Below are 21,962 nucleotides of genomic sequence, written 5' to 3'. Positions count from 1 at the left end.
GGAAGGGTAGCAGCCAGATGAGAAAACAGAGCCACCCCCTTCCGGAGGTACCAGGACTTCCTGCCTTTAGGCCCGGTGGTTCCTGCCTGCCTGCCCCTCCCCCATGCATCAGTTTCAACACAGTTGCTGCTCTTTCTGTCATTTGAACTCAAATTCTAGCTCAGAAATTGATGGGCGATCCTGCCCTTGGCAACACAATGTCAGCCTTGCTCAGTGTCCAGCTGGTTCCGTATATATTATCATAATGTGCTGCCTGGGTGGACCCTGGCTGATTTTCTCTCTTGATGCAAGTCCTCTTTGCAAACTAATTTCTGCTCTCTGACATGCAGACCCTACTTGCTTAAAAATAAAAAAAACAGCAGCTTGGGAGTTTTATTTTTTTAAATCCTGTTAGGATATTTAAGTCTATTCTAACGGTAAACTGAGCCTAAAGGACTTTCTTTTAAAAATGATTTGACTCAAAAAAAGAATGTTTCCCAGGGTCCTACACTGTTTCCTGGTGACTTGAAAGAATTATTACTTCCCCCAACCCTTACAGCCCTCTCTAACAGCATTTCCCAAACTTCAGTCCTGATTTTCCTCTATCCCTGTACCACTTACACTATTATTTACTTAATAGTATTCAGCTGCTATGTTTGTTTAGTCAACTTTTTCTTCAACTTTAGTCTTGCCCTAAGCAATAATAGCTGTGAGATCATGATTTTGAAGTTGGAGTTATTGTTTTGTTTATGCATTAACATAAACACACAACCATTAAAAGTGTTTTAATGTTTTTCCTCCATTTTCTAAAATTATCTCACCTACTGCATGGGAAATAGTGGTCTGAAAGCTCACTGCAAACCATCAAGCCGCTTGTACACAATACCCTCCCAGCTGAAGAAATCCAGAGAGAAGAATGCAGGGTGAGAGCTACCTAAGGCACAATGGCTATGTATGCCACATTTCTATGGCTTTTCCGGGCCTCCTAGAACCAACTGTTAACCTCCTGCAGAGATGGCCAAGATGGAGGGAAATTGGGTCTGTTCACCTGGGCATTTTGGTTAGCCACTTTTCCAAGGCTGCAGGTGTGTAGCCCCTCAAGAGATAGAAGAACCTCTCACAGAATTAGCTGGGATCAAAAAAACAAATCATCAGAGCTTGAAGGGCTCTTCCAAGACCCACCTTAATTGATGAGGAAACAGAGGCCCAGAGAAATCAAAGTACATACTCAAAGTCATGTAGTAAGGTAGTGGCAGAGCTTGGTTTTAATTTATTTCTGCATATATAACTGAAAATGGTCAAACAAAAATATTTCAAAATCAAACCCTGGCCACTGCTTCTAAATATCTCATCTTAAGAAGGGTTTATGAACAGCACATCAAAGCTTTCACTTGCCCATAAACATCATTTGAAGCCTCTGAAATTCTCAAGTGAGGTAAACTCCTGTGACAGGTAAGTATAGAGGCAGCTTGGTTTGAAACAATCAATTAGGCAAATCAATGCAATTGGAATTATGATGCTTTTGTAACCAAATATAAGACAAGAAAAATTAGGCTTAAAAAAGTTCTGACCAGGCTGGCTCATACCTGTAGTGCCAGCACTTTGGGAGACCAAGGGGATGTAATTGCTTAAGCCCGGGCACTCAAGACCAGCCTGGGCAACATAGTGACCCCTGTCTCTACAAAATCAAAATAATTAGCCTGATGTGGTGGAGCGCACCTGTAGTCCCAGCTACTTGGGAAGCTGAGGTGAGAGGATAGCTTGAGTGCAGGAGTTTGAGGCTAAAGTGAGCTATGATTGCACCAGTGCACTTCATAGCCTGGGCAACAGAGCAAGGCCCTGTCTCAAAAAAAGAAAAAAAAAAGTTTTTAAATAAAGTCCTGTCATTTCTGGCCAAAATATAAGTAGAAAGCAACAATCTTTCCCCCCCAAATCTCCCCTACAACATGCAACACGCCACACTTTGTGCTTATTAAAATAAGTAAGGTGTGACTCACTCATTTATTAGCTCAACCAACCAAATGCTGGAAATTTCCCACAGTTTACAGGTTTGTCAAGAAATCCATATAAGAAACTAGCCTCCCTATATCCAAATTGGTTTCTCATGTTATTTCTAGCGTGAGGTTTACAAACTCTTCAGTATCCTAACGGTTGCTTAACTCATCATCTCATCATTTTCTCATGGACTCCTTCCTCCACACCTTGTACACATGCCAGAGAGCCCATATGGTCAACAAATGATTTCTAGGGAGATGAGTTAGAACATTCTTGCAAATAAATAAAATATTACCAGCATCCTTATTATCTTGCCAGCCCCATAGAAAATGCACTAGTCATCGAATAAAATCAGCATTTTTTAAAATTTGACCAGCAGAATGTGTCCCAGCCACGGGAAAAATTTCCTTCAGGTTTCTGAAGGAAAATAAACTATAAACTAAATATACGTGATGTGCCCCATTTTTTAAAAAAGGTACGCTCTGGGCTAACTTTTGAAAAGTCTATTTAAGATACCAGCACAATTGCCTTGCTTGTGTTAAGAAAAAAATAAGAATAGGATAGGGGATGGAAGGAATTTCTCATACTGTAATGGACCAGAACAGTAGATGAGAGTGCAGACTTCAGCATCAAGCTTCCTGGGTTTGAACCCTGGGTCTACTACTTAATTGCTGTGTGACTTTAGGCTAGTTATTGACCCTCTCTTTAGCCTTGGTTTTCCCATCTTTACAACAGGGTACCTATAGCACTCTGTGCCTGTCATAGTAGGGCTCAGGGAATGTTTATTGTTATTATTCTTAGCACTGTTATTAGGCAGACCTAAGGTCAAATTCCAGGTCCAATTCTAATTAGCTCTGCAGCTTTGAGTAAGTTACTGACTCTTTCTAAACCTCAGTATTCTCATCTGTAAAATGGGGATAATAATTATTATATATCATGAGATTCGTTGGAAGACCTGATGAGATAAGTGAAATAGTTACCATGGTGCTGGCATATATAGTAAATGATCCATAAATGCTAATAGTTAAAAAAAAACAACAGTAGTGGTAGTAAATAATAATAGAATAATAAACATTATTACCTGGTCTGGTTACTGTCAAGCATGGCAAAAATTCTGAGCACTATTTCTCCTTTGTTATCAGTGCTATTGGTGGTGCCATGGTCAAATGAGCAGAACATAGATCACCTGCTCATGAACTCTCCAATCTGTCCGATGCTGAGATCCTGCTGGCTACCATATCCCCAGTGTTAGGATTTCTGGTGTTACCTGCTTTATGAATTACTCAGGGAATACACTGGAAATCAGTCTTCACTAACATCCTTGTGCATTATCTTGACCACTTACCACATCCTTTCTATTTCAAGGAAAGACAAAAGGCACCGTCTCAACTGCTCAAAGTAAAAGCCCTGATTTGATACCTGAAAATCTGAGGTCCCAGTGCTCTATTTTATGACACATCTGGATATTCTTAGCCCTAATGTTCTGCTCTGGCACCTGTCTTCTTTTTTCAAGTAGGAAAATCAATTGGTAAATTGTAACATGCCACCCTCAGTCACAAAAGATGACACCAATATTTTTCTACTTAGCCTGGGCCCTTCACCAAGATGATCTTGCCTTAGTGGGCTTGGCTGGGATTCTACGCCAAAACTAGCCACAGAAGGGCTGTTGGCTGTGTGGGAAGCTATGCATCACCCATCATCTGCCCTTGAATGTACATTTCTGTCAAGAAGTTGGATTTATTTTACAGACATTCTTCTCAGCATCCTGGGAATCCCACAAAGACTGGAGGCAAGGCTAAGCCAATATGAAATGCACAGGCATTGGGGTGGACCCCAAATCCCCTGGCATGTTTATCCAGCGACCAGGAAACTATGCAAACCCTGAAATGCACATGGACAAGTACAAAGAGTACTGAAAGGATTTTGACAGAAACAAGCTATGTTTAAGTTTGAGCAGATTATGTCCACTCTCTGGGTCTCTGTAAAATGAGAAAGAGTGAAAGAAATGATCTTCCATCCTTCACTGACTTCACTCAGTGTGAGCTGTGGCTCAGGCATTGCCCCTGGTGGGAGGGGAGAGAGAAATTTGGGAGGGTATATTTTTCTCTGTGGTTTTAGTTTATTTTCACTCATTAAGTTTTGGTGGGGTTAATATACATTTTAATGGGTCAAATAATGCAGCAGTCCTCTACTCTAAAGACCATGAAAAGTTGAGGGTCTCTACAAATTTGAAAAGATGTCAAAAGGTACACTCTTTCTAAGCCACTTATGAAAAAGTAAATCAATAATACAAAGCCATCTGAAAAAAAAAAGAAAAGGAAAAAGGACTCTTAAAATGTTTGACTTTCTATAAAGAACACATGCATGATTGATACAATAAGGAGTAATTAGGGGGACAGCTCCAAAGCACAGCCAACTCCCTGGTGAGTTTCCAAAGTCCAGCAGCGAAGAGCAAAGTTATAAGCAGGTCTGAGCAATCTTGCCCTGGGCTTTCATGGGATCTGAGGAGCCCATGTAATTGCAACGGAGTTCATCAAAGCCCTGCATGACCTCCTCCCCACTTCGCAATTGGCACCGAGACCATGGCCTGACCAGCCCACTTTGGCCTGCATGATGTAGCCCTCACTGCCACTCTAGTCTCATCTCCCGCCACTCTTCCCTTGCCTGGGAGCAACAGGAGCCCTCTCAGTCTCCTTTTGTTCCTGGAATTCACCTAAGCAAAACAACCCTTGCACACAGTTTCCTATACCTGGCAATTTTTTTTGTCCCTTTTGCCTAGTGGTATGGTTTGAATAGATGAATGGTTCAATGTCCCTACCAAAATTCATGTTGAAATGTAATTGCAGATTCAACAGTACTAAGAGGTAGGACCTTTAAGAAGTGATTAGGTCATGGGAGCTCTACCTTCCTGAACAGACTAATTCCATTATTGTGGGAGTGGGGTAGTTATAAAAGTGAGCTCTCTTCACCCACACTTGCTTGCCTTTCCACCTTTCCACAATGGGATGATGCAGCCTGGAAGCCCTCACCAGTGCTGGCATCATGCCCTTGGACTTCTCAGCCTCCAGAACCATAAGACATAAACTCCTTTCCTCAAAAATTACCCAGTCTGTTAAAGCAACAGAAAACAGACTAAGACACCTAGTAAAAACCTACTCATCTCTTTGGTTTTGGCATAAATGAGATTTCCTCAAACAAGGCTTCCCTGACACTTCATTACTCTCCTCGCTTTTGTGGTCCGCCTTTGATGCACCATTCTAATTTTGCTTAGTACCTCTCCTCGCTATTTACACTGTCATACACTTTGCTTAGTACCTCTCCTTGCTATTCACATCATATATTCTGTGAAGACAAGGACTGAGTCTGCATTATGCTACTGCACCTAGCTTAATGTCTGGCATGTAGTGCATGCTTAGTATGAATGAGCGATTTCAAGTCCACCTTATTGACACCTTATCCCTTGGCTGGAGATCCAAAGGAAGGATGCTATTAGAAAATGCCAGTGGATTTCTCTGTTCCCAGAAAGCCCTATTTCTCCAAAGTCACCTCCTGCAGAAAGTCATGTGCCAATAGCTTCAGTTCAGAGCACCATAAAATAGTACATGCTAAAAGGAAGCCTAGAGAGGACTCCACCTGGCTCTCACCGGACATACAAAACTGAGGCCCACAGAAGCAAAGTGACCTTCCCAGGGCCACTTCAGCCAGAGAGCCTGATCCTCCTTCTATCCTCTTGTTAGGACCATATTATACAGAAGGGAAAAGAGACAGGCTCAATTTGGGGTAGTCTCTCCAATCTCAAACCGTCTTTCTCCACATTTCCGTAAAAACATAAAAACAAACAAACAAACAAAACCAAACAAACGAAAAACACATTTAAATGCAGCTGGTCACAGGAAGTCAATGGTACTGGACACCCAGGGGCAACTGACAGAAGCAAAAACTGCTTCTGTATGGATCAAAAGGATTATAGAAGGTCATATGCTAAAGATCAAGAACACCACCATATTGTCAGGGACAGTTGTAATGTGACACTACAACCAAAAGGTCAGAATTCACTGGTGGTGGTGAATACCTGACTCTATTTCTCCAAAGCTATAATTACAGCCAGGAGGTGGGCCCAGTGAGTCTATCATCAGTCTTTATTCTTCAAAATATTTTGAGTGTGACCAAACACCACTATTGTTTTTATTTATCTTGAGATCTTGGCACATTTATGTTTTATGTTGCAGTCTTTCTTATAACTTTGAAGGGAAATTTAATTGATTTGTATCTGATGCCCACAAAAGCTAAATTTCAATCATTTTCCATTTTTAAAAAGCGAGTATGTTTTAAAGAATCTATCTTAAATCTAAAAAACTAAGTAGGACCCCAGGTCAGAGCTCATGAACACTAACATGTTTATATTCTAAAAACTCTTGACTAATAGTTCCATTGATTTTTTTTTCCAAATAAATATGAAGGATGTACATATTCAAACAATAAAAAAATAAACTAGATCTAAAGAATACCCTATTGGGGACTTAATCCCACTCCTGGAAAGGGCTCCTACTGGTGGGTGAGCTCTAGAACATGCTCACATTTCTCTAGTCACTATGGAGGAGGCAAGCCCTCCAAAAGCCCAAAAAGGGGAGAAGGGAAAGAAAAAGAAGAGAGGAATGGAGAAAAACACATGCACACCAAAATAAAAAAATACATATATCCCCTTTAAAAAATGAGCATTTAAACTGCTTGTCAGACGGTTTCCTGACAAAGCCACTAGAGTGTATTCACAGGCATTTGCATAAATGCTGCCGGTGAGTTCACCACAGCTGCAAGCGCTAATGGTACATAAAGTAATTTAGTCACTTCTCCAGGCATTCTATGTCAGAATGATGAGCACGGGCACTTTGCCTTGTTGCATATTAGATCATTCGATAATAAAGTGTTAGCGCGTGCAAGCTGACAGGGGCTGTGCACCACAGGGTTGTGAGGGCACCGCATTTTGCCACAGGGGGAAGAAACAGAGAAACTGATGCCACAGTTGGCCTTGAATTCAAGTAAACACAACCTGGAACTCAGGGGAACAACAATGCCAATAGCAACACTCCTCAGGCCCCTCAATGACTCCCCAGAACACAGTCTTCATGAACTTGCCCAAATGACTGGAAGACAAGGCAAGTACACAGGGTAGCGCTGAACATAGCCTTGTGGCAGCCACTCAGCTCCTTTCATCCCGAGCCCATGCTTTTTCAAAAATTGGAACTGAGAGAGCAGTTACATTTTGAGGCTGCCTCTCTCCACAACTGTACATCTTCCATAAAGCTATTGCTTAAAGAAGAAACCTCACTAGGCTAAATGGTCCCATAAATATCCAGCCAAAGAAAATCTTGGTATTTATGAATGAAGAGAAAGTACGGGGGAAGACCATTTTCCACGATCTATAGCATGCCAGGATTCACTATCTTTGGACCATGCAAGAGTCTGTGAAATAAATTTGCCTTTGTCAACTCTCATACTTGATTTACAGGGTCATTTATCAGAGCACAAGGGTTTGCGAGTCCCTGGGTCACATAAGAAAGCCCATGCATGAATGTAAAGCACGATCTCTGTCTCTACTTATATGCAGAAAGGTGAGCCACAAAAGGAAACTTCCTCCAACAGTCTGACAAGCAGGATATAAATAGAGATTTGCAGAATAGCCCAAAATAATTCAGGCTACCTGTAAATTAGATGGTAAAAAGTCCAGAATGGGGGAGAACATAGGTTCCCACAGGTCACAAGAGGAGAACATGCTTTGCGGTCTCACCATGTGGTAGCTGTTTGAAGGCGGTGGGGGCTGGGAGCGGAGAGACAGAGGGATGAGGGTGTGTGATTCTCGAAGTCTTTTAAACAGAGCATTTTGAAATAGGACTTTTCAACAGCAAAATAAAGTATTACCCTCACATCAACATGAATTAGCATCTAGGTCCACTCCCACACATTACCAGTGAAAGACTTCAATAGTCATCCTTTGCTGAGTAGATATTTATGTGTCAGCCTGAAGTGTCTAAATGAGTGGGTGGTTTTGTGTGGTTGGTTGACTCACTCTGCAGAGAAGCAGGTTTCTATGTTATTGTCATTACTAAGAATTTGAACATGTCTACCCTTTCTTTCCACTGGAGAGAAGTGAAATAAGGCTTAGGTGAAGGCAAAGCCCCTTGCTGAAGGAAATAGGACATACCTATGTCCCCAAGGATGGCCAACCACTTATACACAGTGAAATCTCACCATTTTTTGAATAATATCTTATAGTAATATGGCCATCTGTGGACTCACAAACTGAAGCAGGTGAATAAAATGCTGACTTTAAAACTTAGAATAATATGATATCTCAACTGAAATATTAATACTCTTAGAAGAGGGAATATCTGAGCTGGGAGGAAGCTTAGAGCTGTGTTGATCCAGAGGTCTCAAACTGCTAGCCTGTGGCTGCATTCTTACTAAGTGGCTTTTTTTTCCCCCTCTCTTCCCTTCAGTGTCCAAAAATTTTGTAATTAGTTACCAACAATTAAAAATTAATTGTTGCCAAACTGGAACATCTGGCCCCACTTGGGCTCTCATTCCCCTTAGCAACAACTGGCTGGGGCCGAGGGGCACCAGAGCATGTACTTGCCTGTCTTCTCAGCCTCCACCCAGCCCACTTCCCTATCTACATTACCTGCCCCCACCCAAAGCACAGATTTTTTTTTTTTTTAACTCTCCTACAGATCATCACCTTCATTTTAACAACGAAGAAATCAAGGATCCTAAAAGCTAAAGCGACTTGTCCAAGGTCAAATAGAGGCCAGAGTGAGACTAAAGATTGAATTTGGGGTTCCTGGTACCTATTTCAAGACCCAGTCCTTTATCATGCTGCAAAATAATGTTACTGATCCTCATTGCCTAGAGGGATCCTTTAGAGCAGGCTACATTCTATGTTTGCTTTGGGTTTTTGTTGGAGGAATAATTTGCGTGGTGTCAGGAGCTTTCTCTCTGGCTTCCCAAGAGCAGAAATAGGAGCTGGGTGTGGCCTGAGCATATTTTGAAAGTGTGAACCCAGATTTCAAACTGACAGTCAAGTCTGTCACCAGATTGGGCAGTACCTATTGCAACTAACCACCCACAGTCAAAAACGTAACTTCACTCCTTAAGCAGCACTCTCCAAATCATGCCCACTGAGTATTTCCCTAATTTTTTCCTCCTCCTTTCACCTAAACACCTCTAGTCACACAATGCCTTAAGTGACTCCAAGGGTATTATAAAGACAACATTACTGTAAAGTGAGGATCAGAATAATTTTAAGTACAGAAATGGAACTAGGAATGTAATCATGAGCAGGTGTTTGAAATGGCCTCCTGCAAAATGTAATATCCATCCATCTCAGCACTAATGAAACCATAAAGAAGCAGCTTTTGAAAGATGATGGTTACTTTAAAAAGACTGTAAAACTGGATGTGGTGAAGAATCCCTTCTAAGAGCATTACATCTGGCTAATTAATAAAAAGTACAGTTCATGTGTTCCATAAGCATAGGGGGAAAAGCCAGGCAAAAATGATGAGAGTGATGTGTTTATTAAATTGGGATGCTGGCAGAGAAGGGAGTTTTCTACCTTGTGAATTATGGGCAACTCCTGGCCCATGGAAAAAAAAAGGCAATCCGGTGATAATTTGTGTGGTAGTGTTCTGAAAAGAATCTTGCTGACCCTAGCAAACTGGAAAGGGAAGTGAGGGAAATGGGTTGAGAGTTTGAGGCAATTGAAGAAAGTCTAATATGGTGACTGGTATCCAGCAGAGCCTCAGTCACTCATTCTTGGATGGATGGATGGATGGATGGATGGATGGATGGATGGATGGATAGACGGATGGATGGATAGATGAATGGATGGATGGATGAGTGGAGAGAAGGAAGAGTGGATACATTACACACACATGCAGCACTGAAAAATTCAGGCATGCCCCTAACCCAACCCATGGTCCTTCTGAGTGGCATTCACTTTCCTTGATTCAAATTTTTATCTGATTTCCTTCAGTCCTCTCAAAGGCACCACTGATTAGCCATAATTCTCAAGACAAATGGGATTTCTCCCTACCAAAGTCTACTTACAGATAGCAAGTTCTATCACATGGTGAAAAGGTGAGAGTTAGGTACAGGGCACAGGAGGGACATTTGGTCTGGGCTTCATATTCAGAAAGCACCTCCAACCTCAACATTGAACCTGATCTCCAAATGAAGTTCAACAGGTAGTCACTGAGATACACCAGGAGGATGGTAAAGAGGATGGGTTCATTATAAAACCTCAATGGTCAATTATAAACAAGTCAAATATATCACAATTTTAGTGATACCAAATTGTGTGGCCTTTCCTTATTTTTCCCTTGGATTGGCCTTTCCTTATTTTGTAATCCAGTGGGAGCTTAGAATAAAGCAGTGGCCCAGGCCTCCTTCTTTCTCTCAACCTGAAAGGAGGCAATATTAGCCATTTCCAGAGCAGAGAGTGGTCCCACAAGAAAGGTGGGCCTCAGAGATATTTTCCTGTCTTTAAATATTTGGCATCATATGTTGAAGAGAAAAAACCCTGAAGGACCAATCTTATTCAAAAAGACTTTTGAAATTTGAAACAGAATAGAACATGTGGTGGAGTGGAAGAAAGAAACCAAATATATTCACAGTTAAAGTAGCAATGCCAACCAATGAAAATGATTCGCCTACCATGTTCCAGATAAGAGGGCGTACCTTCCGAGGGGTCAAGCCTCCGAGCCCTCCGCCCATGCTTGGAATTATTATGGACAAACATGTTATCAGAGACTGCCAGGACATGGCCATCCACATTGACTGTCGTAGACACCACGACCTGGAGACATAAGAAAGCAGTGAATGAACATTTTAATATAAAAGCGTGGTGGGTAATAAACTCAAGTTAAATAAATAACAGCTGGGAGCTGAAGAAAATTGCATAGCTATTTCACATAATAACTGGTGCTTATGCTGTACAAGTCTAACAAGAGGAGCTATTGATGAGTGGGTCTTTGGCATGGAACGCTTTTGATGCAGTTTTAAGTAAAATTGCACAGTTTATAGTTATACAGCAGAAGGTACACTGTTAACTGTAATTTTAACAAGAGGATCTTTATTAGCATATTTTTTTACACAAGGGTGGTTGTGTTTCACCTAAATTACCCTTCAGTTTAGACACTGAAGCAGATATCACAGTTGATCATGCAAATAAAAATCTTTTGAATCTTTAAAATATTTCTCCCCACTGTGTCAGGGTTAAGAGGATAGAGAAATGAAAAAGATTTCAGTAAGAGCTGGGATGCATTTTTTCTCTCCTGGGTGTCTTTTTGAGATTTCTTGTACTTTTTTCTTTCCACATTAGTTTGGTTCATCAGACCAAAGTCCCCCTCACTACTATCACCATCACCCCATCCCCAAAAATTCCTGCTAATTAAGGGTCTTAGATCTGTTTCAAATTAAAAAAAAAAAAAAAAAAAAACTGGTGGGACTGGCCCAAGGCATAATTTAGACACTGAAACCATCTCATAAAGTGACTGTGAACCCAGTTTGCCAGAAGAGACACAGGCAAAGATGTTGTCTCAGAGAACTTTGACTAAAACAATGAGAAGAAATGACCTACACTTCTCCTTATATTAAATGGGGAAAGGGATTAAAACTGAAACCCACAGAGATATGTTTATTCATGCGACCTCTTACAACCAAATATAATAATTGTCTGTAATTGCAGCTTCAGCTCCCACCTCATGCTTTGACACGGGAAACAGCAATCAGCCCGCTCCCGTTTAATCCACCTATTATGTTGACTAATTAACTTTGCTCGACAGTTTATTTCTTCCTCCATTATCAGCCCCTGTCAGCCGCAAGCACCCTGCAGCATAGGGGAAACCTCAGGCTCTTTGATTGATCACCGATAGATTGACATGCAGATTAATTTAATTAGAATCACCTCACTTGAGAAATGAAAGACAATGGCAAGAGGGCTAATAGATCTGCTCTCATAATGAGGCGAGCCTCCAGAGCGAAGGCTGAGGATTTCTGATTTATTTTGCTCAATTCCCCAGTTGCTTGGAAAGACTCTTGCTTTAATTGTTCTTGGTTTTGAGAGGCATTAGCCTCTGAAGAGGTGAACCGCTTTACAAGGGTTGGCACAGACCAGACCGAGGCCTCAGTTTCTGAGGAAGCCTTTTCTCCAAGTTGGCTGAAGGGGGCATCGACTTCTGAAGAGTCTTGTGCAACATGTTTCATCAGCTAAGTTGGGCAGAGGGGAAAACGCTGGGCCCTGGCCTATGCCTGTGAATTGTCAGCTTGGACGCCAGTCCCCACCAGTCTTTCCGTACTTAAAAGTTCCACTGTCCTCCTCCTTGACCTAAGTGCATCCTGGCAAAATACGATGAATTTCCTTTCCCAGAGCCTCAAAGAGGCCCACGAATTGCAGGCTATGAACACATCACCCATGCTAGTAGCATAAGGTTGATTTTGTTTTCTAAATCTACTTTATTAAAATGCATAGGAAACAGTTGAGAGTTCAATCAGGGAATCAGAGTATTCTCCTTAGCCACCGTGAAACCCCAAATTCCATCTAGAACAAGTCATTTGGGGGATGACATGTAAGTTTGATGCAGAAGTTTGCAGAGTGGTTCTTCTCTTTATTCATGATTGACCAACCAGATCTGACACAGCCTTATGTGTAAACACAGCTTGTATGTTTACAGGTTAATTTAAAAGAAAGAAGAAGAGAAGAAAACGGTCTACTATTTTGCCTTCAAAAACTATCATATGCAGTGGCAAAGTCAATTATTATTTAAGACAACAGAAATTCACTTTTCTTTTTAGAGAGACGGCTTATTAGGACTTACAATTACATAACAGAGCTGGGTCTTTCAAAGAAATTTTGATTTACTATGAGACCACAATTGAGCGGTCACTGGAGTCGTTAGCTGAAGAAACTATAAAAGGAATCTCAAACCGTATCTGTTTTCAGTGTCAGGAAATACAGAAAGTGGTTATTCTAGATGTCTGTCTTAGGAGGAAAAAAAAAAACAATGACAATTCACCATGCACCTGTAAGACACAAGCTCTACAAACTTAAGGCTTAAAATATTCAGTATCTTTCAAAGACACTGTCATCTAATCCTACATTGAACAAAAATGTCAAAAACGGTTAAGGAAAAAAAAAACTATACCCCATATGTTTTTCTTTTCTTGGCAAGAGAAGAACCACCAGGGCCACATGTGTGATAGGATCATTTGGCTGAAATGCCAATCAAAATTGGAAAAAAGATAATACAGAGAATCTTCATACTTTTAATTTCTAGAAAATGAGCAGCTAATATGTTCCTCAAAAACTCACAGCACAACTTCCCTACCACAAAACAATTTCTCCCATTTCAATTTGGAAATATTCAGGATATATTTAAATAAAACATATGCTAAAATTAATCCACAGAGCGACTTGTAAATTAAAAAAAAAAAAAAACCACTGTGAGATGCAAAAGGGGTACTGAAGTGTCCTTTAAAAATAGGCCCATGGTAGGAGGGAAAAGGGCCTTTATAGTTTACCACATGATTAATGAGGTGCTGACACATTCACACAGGCAAGGGGACAGATAGGCCTGCCAAATCTTCAACCTTCCTAAATTTTGTCAATAAACTACAGCCTAAATTTGAGACAGATAAACATTAAAAATGATTTTACCTTTGGACACAACCACCCTTTCCTTCTTTCTCCCCTTCTCCACTCCCCTGCCCAGAGAAACAGATGATGAGAATATGAAGGAAAAGATACGTTTAGAATTTCATGATATCTGTTATAATTACACCTTTACTTTCTAGAACTGCACTGTCCAATACAGAAGCCAAATGCCTGACTATTTAAATTTAAACTAAACGACATTTTAGATTCCCTTTCTGAGCCTCAATAGCCACACTGAGCATTTCATAGCCATAGGCGACTATTGCCTACTGCATCGGACATGGTGAACAGGGAATTTTTTTTTATCATTGCAGAATGTTCTATAGGATGGCACTGCTCTAGAATGGTTTTGAAATAAATTGTGCACTTGATTCTTGAAGATGCCCAAGTTATATCTTCTGAAATAAATATCAGCCTATGTAAACAGGTTTAGATTTATACATGTATACTTTATCACTATATTTTTGGGATGAAATTTCTACTGGGGGCTTTGCTTCTTAATGTGGCAATCTAGAGATATGCTGATTAACACTCAGCACGTTCCAAGGTACTTTCCATCTGGGCCTTCCTTTCCAGTTGAGAGTATTTGTTATATGAGAACAAGAAGAGCAGAAAAGAAGTTTCTAGCTACCCATGGACTTTGGATATTTTACACTGATATTTTCAATTTCCTGGCTCATATCAGTGGTTCAGAATCTCCTCTGTTATATCCTTTTCTGGATAGATACCCCTAAAAGGTATTATTCCTATCCCTCTCTATTTAGAATTTGAAAGAACTAGACACAAAATTTCATCCTTGGCTCTCAAGCTTTCCTGGTTGATGTGACTTTGGCCAGGTTAACTTCTCTGAGTCCCAGTGTCCCTGACTCTCAATGGGAATAACAACCATACTTAACTCATAAGGTAATTGTGAGGCTTAAATTAATTAAAGTGGCCACCATGGTTCCTGGTTCACATGGAGCACTCAATAAACATTAGTAGCAGTAATAGAGTAGTAGTTGTCACTTTGTGGGTGATGTTAAACAAGAAGTTCAAAAGAATGTGTCAGGTTGATAACCTGAAGCATCTTAATGACCATAAAGAAGACCCAGCATACACTGTAATTTTAAATAAAAGGATACAGAAAGTGTTTCTTCTATGTCCACTGCTCAACACAAACGTACAATTCTAAAGACCTTTGTGCTAGTAACACATTATTATACATTTAGGCCTTGCATGGATTGCGGTTTTCATTGGTTTATATAATGTCGCTTTCTAGACCCTAGCTGTATCTTAGCCTGTTACAGTTGAGGCTTTATTATAACTAAATGAAACCTTACTATTCTGAAAATAGTCTGTAAATGAGATGTCTCATCAGTTCAGCCTAGTTTTCCCAATATTTCCCATCAATGAGGGTTTCTCAGGAGTTTTGTTATTGGTGAGTACTTCCTCACCATCACTTCTCGGGCAGCCCCTCTTCCCTTCCTGTCAGGCAGGAGACCTTGTATGTCCGAACTCTATTATCTAAGATTCATGAAGCATAACCTCTGTTTATGAGCAGATTTTCAAAAAGACACAAGCAGCTAAATTCAATCATGAGTGGAAGATCACATTAACAAAAGTAGCAGTTTGTGGGAAAGAAGGGGTTATGACAAAAGCAACCAAACATGTTGAAATTTGTATCTTTAAGCATTTCTCCAACAAACACAGAATCAGAGCAAAGATTAGACCATAAATATATTTTTGAAATTTAAATGTAGAATATTGTGACAGTTAAGTACTTCCTTCCAAAAAATTAACACTTCCTCACGTTAATTTTGAATGATTATTTAAACATCCCAAATCTTGGTTTTCAATGCTGATACATGGTAACTCAGTAAAAGGAAATTAGGGTTAAAGTTAGTCTGTTCTATGCTTCCTAACCTCTGTTTTTTGCTTGTTGTACTTTTGCATTGATTTAGGGCCCCTAATCACAAGGCTTTAAAAATATTAACTTGAAGTACATTAAATGAAAAGCATTGGGCAGCATTTCACGGAATAATACTCAGTAATAAAAAGGAACAAACTATTGATATCCCAGGGAATTATGTTGAGGGTAAAAAGCCAGTAACCAGGGGTTACATACTGCATGTTAAGAGCTGAATTTTTCCTCCCCCAGAAATTCATACATTGAAGGTCTGATCCCCAGTACCTTAGAATGTGACTATATTTTCAGATAGGGCTTTGATTACTTTAAAATGAGGCCATTAGAGAGGTCCCTAATCCAATCCTTACAGGAGGAAATTTGGACACACAGAGAAGGTGAGTATGATTACTAAAAAAGGACAAGATGAGGGATCCTTGTGGTGATGAAAATTCCCTATATATGGACTGTGGTGTTAGACAAAGCTAGACACGTAATACAATTTTGTAGAACTAAAAATACACCCACACAAACAAGTACTAGTAAAACAAGGGAAACCTGAATAAGATGGTAGATTACATGAACGTCCACATTCTGGTTGTCATATTGTAAAATAACTTTTCGAAATGTTACTGAGGAAGACTGGCTAATGGGTACGTAGGATCTTTCTGTATTACTTCTATAACTGCATGTAAACCTAAAATTATGTGAATAAAAATCTCAACTAAATAAAAGGCATTGGCAACCAAGATGTCCTTCAATGGACGAATGGATAAACAAACTGGTAATTCATATAATAGAATATCATTTTGCAATTTAAGAAAATGAGCTATCAAGCCACAGACAGTCATAGAGGGGTCTTAAATGCGTATTACTAAATAAGAAAAAGTGAATCTCAAGAGTCTATATACTGTATGATTCCAACTATATGATATTCTGGAAAAGGCAAAGCTATGAAGACAGTGAAAAGATCAGTGGTTGCCAGGAGTCTGGGAGAAGAGAGGGAGGAATGGGTGAAGGATAGGGGATTTTTAGAGCAGTGAAACCATTCTGTATAATACTGTAATGATGCATATGTCCATGCTTTTGTCCAAACCTATAGAATGTACACATAAACAGTGAACTCTAGTGTAAACTATAAATTGATTTGTGTTGATTTTTGAGACAGGGTCCTGCTCTGTCACCCAGACTGGAGTGCAGTGGTGTGATCTCAGCTTACTGCAACTTCCGCCTTCTGGGCTCAAGCGGTCCTCCCACCTCAGCTCCCGAGTAGCTGGAACTAGAGGCATGCACCACCACACTCAGCCTTTTTTTTTTTTTTTTTTTGTATTTTTTTGTGAAAACAGCGTTTCACCCTGTTGCCCAGACTTGTCTCAAACTCCTGGGCTCATATGATCTACCCATCTCAGCCTCCCAAAGTGCTGGATTATAGGCATGAGCCACCACACCCAGCCCACAAAACTATGGATTTTAATAATATATTAATATTGGCACATCAATTGTAACAAATGCATCCCACTAATCCAAGATGTTAATAATAGGGGAAACTGGGGGGTAGGGGATGGGGATGGGGTTGAGAGGGTATTATATTTCTGTAAACCTAAAACTGCTCTACGAAATAAACTCTATATACTTTTTAAAAGGTATTGATCACACTTCTACCCTGAACCCCCTATAGTCTACATTCTACATTCCACCTGTCAGCTGAACTACTTTGCAGACTCGTCAAACGTTAGAGTCACTAGAGATCCCAGAGATCAGCTAATCTAGTGGCTCCTAACTAAGAGTTTTTGACTGTAATAATGGGTGACATTATTGCACAGAGGGAATCATAAAAGCATCCACAGTAAGGCTGCATACTGAAATACTCAGTTAACTTTCCCGTGTCTGGGACCCTATCAACTCCATATGGAAACTCTGGTTATCTCATCTACATGAGAAGCTCTCAACTAGCGGTTTTACATGGCGTTAAAGAACTCTAAAGAGAACGTGATTCTTAATAAATGCAATTTGATTGAAAAATATGTCATCATAGGAGGTTCATAGGAGAAAATGATAAAAGGACTCCTCAGTATAAGTTATGACAGTCCAAATTTGTCCAACACCTTCTTTTACAGCTTAGAAAACCAAGGCCCAGGAGTTTAAAAAAAACAACCTCAAGATCATAGGACAAATTAACAGCAGAGGCAAGCCTGAAGGGAAACCTGTAGACTCACAGTGCAGTTCTCACCCACTCCCAGTTCTGGCCTTTCACCTTTTTTTTTTTTTTTTTTTTTTTTTGAGATGGAGTCTCGCTCTGCAGTGAGCTGGAGTGCAGGGTGCAATCTCGGCTCACTGCAACCTCTGCCTCCCAGATTCAAGCAATTCTCCTGCCTCAGCCTCCTGACTAGCTGGGACTATAGGGGTGCACCATCACACCCAGCTAATTTTTATATTTTTAGTAGACATGGTGTTTCACCATGTTGGCTAGGATGGTCTTGATCTCTTGACCTCATGATCCGTCCATCTCGGCCTCCCAAAGTGCTGGGATTATAGGTGTGAGCCAACACAGTTGGCCATTGGCCTTTCAATACACAGTCCTGGCTTACATCCTCTCTGGACTCTCCTCATATCTTCCAGTACAAATCTATGGTGCCTGTGTGACTGACTACAGTTTAAGTATTATTTACATAAAAATGGTTTGCAGCAGTTAGGTCTTCATTAACTTTGTCCTTTAAAATATCCTTGGCTGATATGGAATGCGATATTCTCAGAAATGTTCCTGATTGCTAGCTTCTATCTGGTTGAAAGATTCCAAATAACTCATTAAAAATTATGGAGGACGTATGAACCTACAGGATGTCACGGAGTGGAACTACTGGAGTAAAGGAGTGGTTAATGGAATTACATTCACACTTTAAGGCTTGAGACAAAACTAGCTCTTAACAGGAAGACAAGAACAGACACTTCTAAATCCTCAGATACATGTGCTAAACTAATCTAGACCTTTGGAAACTAGAATTAGCTTCTGTCTCCTGAACGGTGACACATGATAAACATGAAAAGCTCACAAGTCATCTGAACTGCATTCCTCCCTCTGTGGATTGAGATACTTTTGACAACTCTTACAACTCTTGAGGGTGTCATTGGTGTTTAACTGGTGCTCTGTGTGTGTGTGTCCTCATTGGCCATTTTAGGTAGGAATGAGACAAACAGGATTGTCATGTGTGCTCTGTAACGATGGGGCTACGGCATAGGGACATGGAAATCAGGAGCAAGAAAATGGCATATTGGTCAATGGCTCAGATTCTAGAGTTAGATGATCCTGAATTTGATCCCCAGTCCCATCACTTACTTGCTTGTAATCTTAGATGAGTCACTTAGACATAGGAATAAGTGGTGAGCCCACTATGTGCCTACCATGTGCCAAACATTATTCTATCCACTGAAGAAGCAACAATGAAAAAAACCGATAAAGCATTTACCAAGCAGGAGTTTAGTTCTTACTGGGGACAGAGAGGGAGTCAGAAAATAAGTAAGCAATAAAAGCAAATTTCAGATTGTGATAAGTTCTAAGAAAAAATAAAATATCTCCCACCTAGATGATTCCTAGGTGGGAGATATTTATAACTGGGTGATTAGGAAAGGCTTCTTTAAGGAAGTGACAAAAAAAAAACGAAATTTTATTTTTTGTATTTTTAGAAGAAACGGGGTTTCGCCATGTTGGCCAGGCTGGTCTCAAACTCCTGGCCTCAAGCGATCCACCTGCCTCGTACTCCCAAAGTGCTGGACTTACAGGTATGAGCCACTGTGCCCAGCCTGAAATCCGAATAAAAAATGTCCAGCCATTCAATGTGTCAGAAGAGTTTTCCAGGGAGACAGAATGGGAGACAGAATAGAAAGTGCAAAGATCCTGAGGCAGGAATGAGTTTGGTGTATGTGGGGAAGAAAAATGAAAGAAGGCCAATGTGCTTGACAGGACCAAAGCAAACAAGAGAAAAAGTGGTAGAAAAATAAGTAAGATTATACATGTATAACACTTAGTACATTGTCTGACATATAACTAGAGCTCTACAAATTACAACTTAAAAAGTAGAAGAATATAAGGATACCTTTTGCTGGTAAATCCCAATAACTATAGGCATCTTCAGAGCCACCATCCATTGGCAATCACTGATCAAACCAAACACTTTTACATTCATCCTTTAATGTATTTTACAATTCCTTTAAAGGCAGCTGTGCTTAATGTAGAAATATATGTTCTCTAAGTACAGAGCGACCACTCATCAAATGCTGTTCATAAAGATTCCTTCTCAGTGATGCACACTTTCTGCCAAGGCTCAGCATAAGGCTCATGCCAAGATACATATTTGCCCAATAAGCCATAATGGTTTAATATATCAGGTTGAAAATCCACCATTTGTATGTACCATGTTATGTGAATTAATCCTGTATTCTGAAACTATCATTAGAGCTGCTTTCAGTATAATTAATCAGCATGGAGCCTCTTGAAATTATTGTGTATGAAGAGAGTGATCGCAGCTCAGGCCCCTAGCATTCTGTTGGTAGAGAATTTAATTGCAAGATGTGCTATTTGTCAAAACAATATAACAATGTAAGTACATCCAAGACAGGGGGTGGGAGTCAGTGGAGGAGAAATAAAGAAGGACATATTGTTATCCCTTTTATGTAAGTGTATTTAAAGCAGACAGAAACTGCAGAGATCAGGCATGTATTTTAAGAATCCTCTAATCATTCCCTATAACATATGGATCCAGAGATACCATGGCTTGTTAAACAAACAGCAAAGATTCTCCAAAATTTCTAGAATTTACTTGAAAAGGCAGGGAGTTGCCTTTTAGTGTCATAACTCATGTCATCATTTTAAAAAGCAAAACACATTTTTGGTGGGAATTTGGGATGAATAACCCAGTGGTTTCTCCTCTTCTTTACTGTCCAAATGACTAAGACATGAAGCAAGATTGTTTGCCTCCTTAGATAAACGTGAGGTAAACATGAGTTTTGTGTTTGCTATTCCCTTTGCTCAGAACCCTCTCTGGCTCTTTCCAGGATGGTTTATCCTTATTCTTGATCTCTGAACTTGAGTGTCCTCACCTCAGAACGCTTTCTTGGTCACCTACTTTAAGAGAGGTTTTCCCCCTTCTCTACTAAAAAAAAAATACAAAAATTAGCCAGGGGTGCTGGTGCGTGCCTGTAGTCCCAGCTACTCGGAAGGCTGAGGCAGGAGAATCGCTTGAACCCAGGAGGCAGTGGTTGCAGTGAGCCAAGATGGCACCACCACACTCCAGCCTGGCAACAGAGCCAGACTCCGTCTCAAAAAAAAAAAAAAAAAAAAAAGAGAGGTTTTCATCTCCCACCCCACACTGTTTTTCTCTCTCATAATATCCTGTTTAATTTTCTTTATAGCAGCAGTTACAATTTCTAATATTTGTAATTGTTAATTTGTACACATCTTCATTGCAGCAGCTAATGGCAATTATTCTACATACAACCATTTTCTTGTCTTCATGGGCTGCACAGCTAGACCATGCAAGCCTCCCTGTGGTTGTGTATGACCGTGTGACTGACTTCTAGCCAATGGAAGTGAGCAAATGTGTAAGCCAACGGTTTTAAAAAGCACATGGCACCCTTCATGTGTCCTTCTCCCATCAGAGAACTAGATAAAGAGAGCAGGGTTCTGTAGAATAGGGGAGGCATAAAATAAGAGGAGCCCAGGTCCCCAAATAACCTCAAGGACAATACCTGCTCGTCAACCAGGAACACCTGCCTTGTACCATTATGTGAGCAAGAAATAACCTTCTGCTGCAGGTGAGTCATTCGATATTATATGGTCTATTTGTTACAAGAGCTAGTATCATCCTAAGAAGAATGTAAGTTTCATTAGGGCAAAGACCTTATCTTTCTTGTTCATCATGATAGACTCACCACTTAGAACTTCAATAAATATTACTGAATGCATGCATGCATGCATGTATGCATAACTATGTCTTCTATTTACATTCATATATAGTTATAGATCTAATAGTTATATGTGAATATAGATTTATAGCCAATGGAAAAACTTTATTGAAGAGATAAGATGAATTTGGAAATTTATACTTTACTTCAGTCTCCAGGTATTATGGTAACTATTGCAATGACAGCTTGAACCCGATTCTTGTTCTTCCCTTACCACCCTCATTCTGCCAGTCCCCAAAAGGAAAGCTATTGATAAAAATTTAAATCTTAAGGTTGAATTGTCTGGCTCCTGTCTGTTAAAAACCAGACCGTGGCATGGTTTTAACATAGTCTTTTGACATTAGCATCTTTTTAGTGTCAAGATGAAGAAATAGGCTTGTTTAGTCATAAGTGAATTTCTCCCTGTGTCGTGAGCTATTTCCATCCCCAGTTTGCTCCCCTTCT

At 40.1% G+C, this 21,962-nt stretch overlaps 1 protein-coding gene across 17 annotated transcripts in view; it reads right to left on the bottom strand.

Annotated features, from left to right (window-relative positions):
* The window catches only part of EBF1 (EBF transcription factor 1), a 405,670-nt gene that overhangs the window by 118,040 nt on the left and 265,668 nt on the right, over positions 1–21,962 (bottom strand). For 10 of the 17 annotated variants that reach the window (XM_055285450.2, XM_055285448.2, XM_055285438.2 and 7 more), the window contains one exon: positions 10,681–10,822. In XM_055285450.2, the coding sequence (XP_055141425.1) occupies positions 10,681–10,822 (142 nt within the window). The remainder of the gene's footprint in view (positions 1–10,680; positions 10,823–21,962) is intronic. The other 7 variants (XM_055285451.2, XM_055285449.2, XM_055285441.2 and 4 more) reach the window with 1 other exon arrangement.

The sequence above is a fragment of the Symphalangus syndactylus genome, chromosome 7 (genome assembly GCF_028878055.3).
Source record: "Symphalangus syndactylus isolate Jambi chromosome 7, NHGRI_mSymSyn1-v2.1_pri, whole genome shotgun sequence".
Taxonomy (NCBI): domain Eukaryota; kingdom Metazoa; phylum Chordata; class Mammalia; order Primates; family Hylobatidae; genus Symphalangus; species Symphalangus syndactylus.
This window is presented reverse-complemented; position numbering and strand designations above follow the sequence as displayed.